The 3266-nt window shown below is 70.5% G+C and overlaps 1 protein-coding gene across 1 annotated transcript in view; it reads left to right on the top strand.

The window, feature by feature from the left end:
- The window catches only part of CAPN10 (calpain 10), a 10315-nt gene extending 7284 nt beyond the window's left edge, over positions 1–3031 (top strand). Inside the window, 8 exon segments of the mRNA XM_077757373.1 lie at positions 45–126; positions 128–200; positions 483–503; positions 505–689; positions 777–1032; positions 1906–2105; positions 2301–2346; positions 2615–3031. Of these exon segments, the coding sequence (XP_077613499.1) occupies positions 45–126; positions 128–200; positions 483–503; positions 505–689; positions 777–1032; positions 1906–2105; positions 2301–2346; positions 2615–2644 (893 nt within the window). The 3' untranslated portion in view covers positions 2645–3031.
- Positions 3032–3266: the final 235 nt, after the last annotated feature.

Genomic DNA, 3266 nt, shown 5'->3' with positions numbered 1-3266 from the left:
TGCGGGCGCCCTTCCCTGGAGCCAGCGCTCGGTTCTCCGCCTAGAAAAGGAGCTGTGCCACACTCAGGAGCTGCCCGGGGCCTGGGTCAAGGGGCAGTCGGCGGGCGGCTGTCGGAACAACAGCGGCTTNCGGGGCGTCGTGGAGCCCCCCCAGCCCCCCGGGCAAGGACTACCACGCTGTGGGCCTGCACATCTGGAAGGTAACTCCGCCCGGGCCGGCCCTGCCCACCCCGCTCGCACACCAGCTGGCGCTCCCCAGCCCCGCCCCGCCCAGGGCACAGCCCCGCCTAGATCGGCCTCTGCTCCTCCCAGAGCAGGATGGCGTGGAGGCTCACAACCGGCACAGAGCCCCAGGTTGGCGGGCACTTTGAGCCGGGCCCTGCTGTGCCGGGGAGGGGCCCACAGTCCGGGCGCTCTCTCTGTGCCAGGCGAAGGGGGCGGGCCGCTCACAGGACCTCGGCACACAGGCCCCGTCTCTGCAGGTGGAGAAGCGGCGGGNGGGGCAGCCTGCCCAGGGTCCTGTCCACGCCCCCCGTGGCTGGCACCGTGTGCCACGCCTACGACCGCGAGGTGCACCTGCGCTGTGAGCTCGGCCCCGGCTACTACCTGGCCGTCCCCAGCACCTTCCTGAAGGACGTGCCAGGGCAGTTTCTGCTCCGGGTCTTCTCCAGTGGGAGGGTCTCCCTCAGGTGAGAGCGGCAAGCGGGGGCTCTGGGCGGGGCTCCCTCGAGGGCCTNGCCGATGACAGCCAGGCCCTCCCGTGTGTCCCCCCTCAGCGCCGTCAAGCCGGCCGCCACGAGCACCGCCTCCGGGGAGGCCCAGCCCGCGGGGGAGTGGGAGACGGTGCGGCTGCGGGGCTCCTGGAGGGCCGGCCACACGGCGGGGGGCAGCAGGAACTTTCCCTCCTACCCTCGCAACCCGTGCTTCCCCCTCACGGTCCCCGAGGGCACGGGCCCCCGTTGCATCCGGATCACCCTGCGCCAGCACTGCCGGGACAGCGAGTGCCACCCCATCGGCTTCCATGTCTTCCAGGCAAGCCCCTTGTGCCCCTGGGGGTGGGCGGGTGCAGGGCGGCCTTCATGGGGGTCCGTGTCCACACGGGCAGCCCGGTGAGACAGAGAGGCCCAGACTTGGTCCCACGGGCACAGCCAGGCTGGCCGGTCACATGCAAGATCTGTTCCTGGGTTTCGTGAAGCCTGTAATTCACCGGGGTCATAGGTCAGCTTAGACTCCCAGGCTGAGAACACGTGTCCCCAGGTCAGGTCCCTAGAGCCGTTCTCCCGCCCAGGAGACCTGACGGCGTGCCCGGGAAAGGTGGTCCGTCAGCAGCCACCCCAGAGCTGTGATGCAGCTGACGACATGGGCTCGCAGGGAAGAGCGGGCAGGGTGCCCACCCAGCCACAAAGCTGCTGCGGGGGCCTGGCGGACAGACGCCGCCGGGTGCAGCTGCCCGGGGGGCTCCCAGGAAGGAGGCCGCGCCCCGCAGGAGCACAGGAGGCGTTTGGAGGCCAGAGCGGGGCCAGTGCGTCGCGGACGCCACCTGGAGCCGCCGTCTGCCTCCGGCTGCCCGCCCCGTGCTGCGCTGCATGCGGGACAGGCCTGTTGTTGGAGGAAGGGGGACAGGTGCGCTGCCAGAGGTCAGAGGTCGCAAGGCCAGCTTCCACGGGGACGGAGCGGTGCCTGCTCACGCTGGTGCTCACATTCCCGGGAGCCCCGCTTCAAGATGGCCCTTCCTCCCTGGAAAAGGGGGTGTGGTGTGGGGGGCGTCACCGTGAGGTCCGGGCAGACTGCACCGGGCGCCCCCTGACCCTGGACGCCTCAGCCTTGGAAAGGGAGTGGGGTCCCGAGACCGTGAAGGAGACCCAGCGGCCAGGCCTCTCCCATCTGAGCCCACGCCTCCCCCAGGTTCCGGCGGATGGCGGGAGCCCGGGCGCCTCCCAGCTGCTGCTCCAGGACCCCGTGCTGAGCTGTGTGCCGCACTGCTACGCCCAGGAGGTGAGCCGGCTCTGCCACCTGTCGGCGGGGACCTACAGGATTGTGCCCTCCACCTACCTGCCAGACACAGAAGGGGCCTTCACGGTGACCATCGCCACCAGAATAGACAGGTGGGGCTTCGGGGCCGGGGCCAGTCCACCTGCCTGTTCCCCCCGCCCGCCCCGGGCTGGCCCGTCCCCGCAGAGCAGCCGCGCGCGGGCCGTGAGCCCTGGGACGCCCCCTTGCCTGGGAGCCTGTGGGGGGAGCAGGGCTGTTTCTGGAGCTGTGGGCCAGGGCAGGGGGCTGATGCGTCTTCTCTCCCGCAGGCGCTCCATTCACAGCCGGGAAAGGCTGGGGCAGCTCCTCCAGGAGGTACGTGGGGGCCTGGGGCAGGGGGCTACCCCGTTCTCTGCCTTGGGGCTGCCTGGCGCCCTGGGGTCCGAATTACCCCAGCTTCCTCCCGGAGGCCAGGCTGCAGGCCAGGCTGTTGCCCAGGGACACCGGCACGCCCCGTGTGTGAACGTGGGGGCCACCAGGCAGAGGCCCTTGGGCCGAGAGGTGGGGGCTGCAGTCCCAGCCCCCGGAGGTGCCGCTAGGAGGGGGCAGCCCTGCCCAGACCTCGCCGTCCTTCCTCCTGCAGGCCTCCTTCATGGCGGTGATGAAAACCTAACCGGTGACCCCCCTGTGTCAGCTCGGGCCGCTGGGGAGGTGTGAGAGGCTCCCTCCCACCGTGCCACCAGCCTCCGCGCTGCGGCTCACGGTCCTGAGCTGGACGGCCACACGTGCCTGCGGGCCCAGGCGGAGAGCCCCGTCCTGCGGGGAGGTGACCGTGGGCTGAAGCCGGGGCCTTGGGAAAGGCGGGAACAGCCCTGCACAGGCGTCTTGGTTCCACGCTGCTGAGGCTGGAGCGCTTCCGGAAACCCTCCGTGGCATCTGTCCCCGCTGCGGAGAGAGGCCTTGTGGCGGACGAGAGTGTGTCAGGACCGATCTTGTTTAGGACTGTTTATGTCCGATGTTTTTAGGCTGTAACTTTATAAATAAACGTGAGTGCTGAGCAGTTTACGGAGACTTGTGTCAGGCCGCTGCAGGCCGGGTCTGCCCTCCCTGAGGAGCAGGGGGTGGCCCGGCCCCGCGTTCCCTCGGGGCCCCGCTGGCCTGCGAGGTGGGCGGGCTGGTTGGGAGGCTTGGAGGGTCGGGTAGGGGCGGCAGGTACCTGTCTCGGGACGGGAGCAGGAGGGGGCGCAGGGCAGCACCTTGGCCCCCATCGCGCCCCCTCCGTGCCCCTGCCCCCC

The sequence above is a fragment of the Crocuta crocuta genome, unplaced genomic scaffold, assembly GCF_008692635.1.
Source record: "Crocuta crocuta isolate KB4526 unplaced genomic scaffold, BGI_CrCroc_1.0 scaffold290, whole genome shotgun sequence".
Lineage (NCBI taxonomy): Eukaryota > Metazoa > Chordata > Mammalia > Carnivora > Hyaenidae > Crocuta > Crocuta crocuta.
The sequence above is the reverse complement of the archived record's forward strand: the minus strand, read 5'-3'. Positions and strand labels throughout refer to the sequence as shown.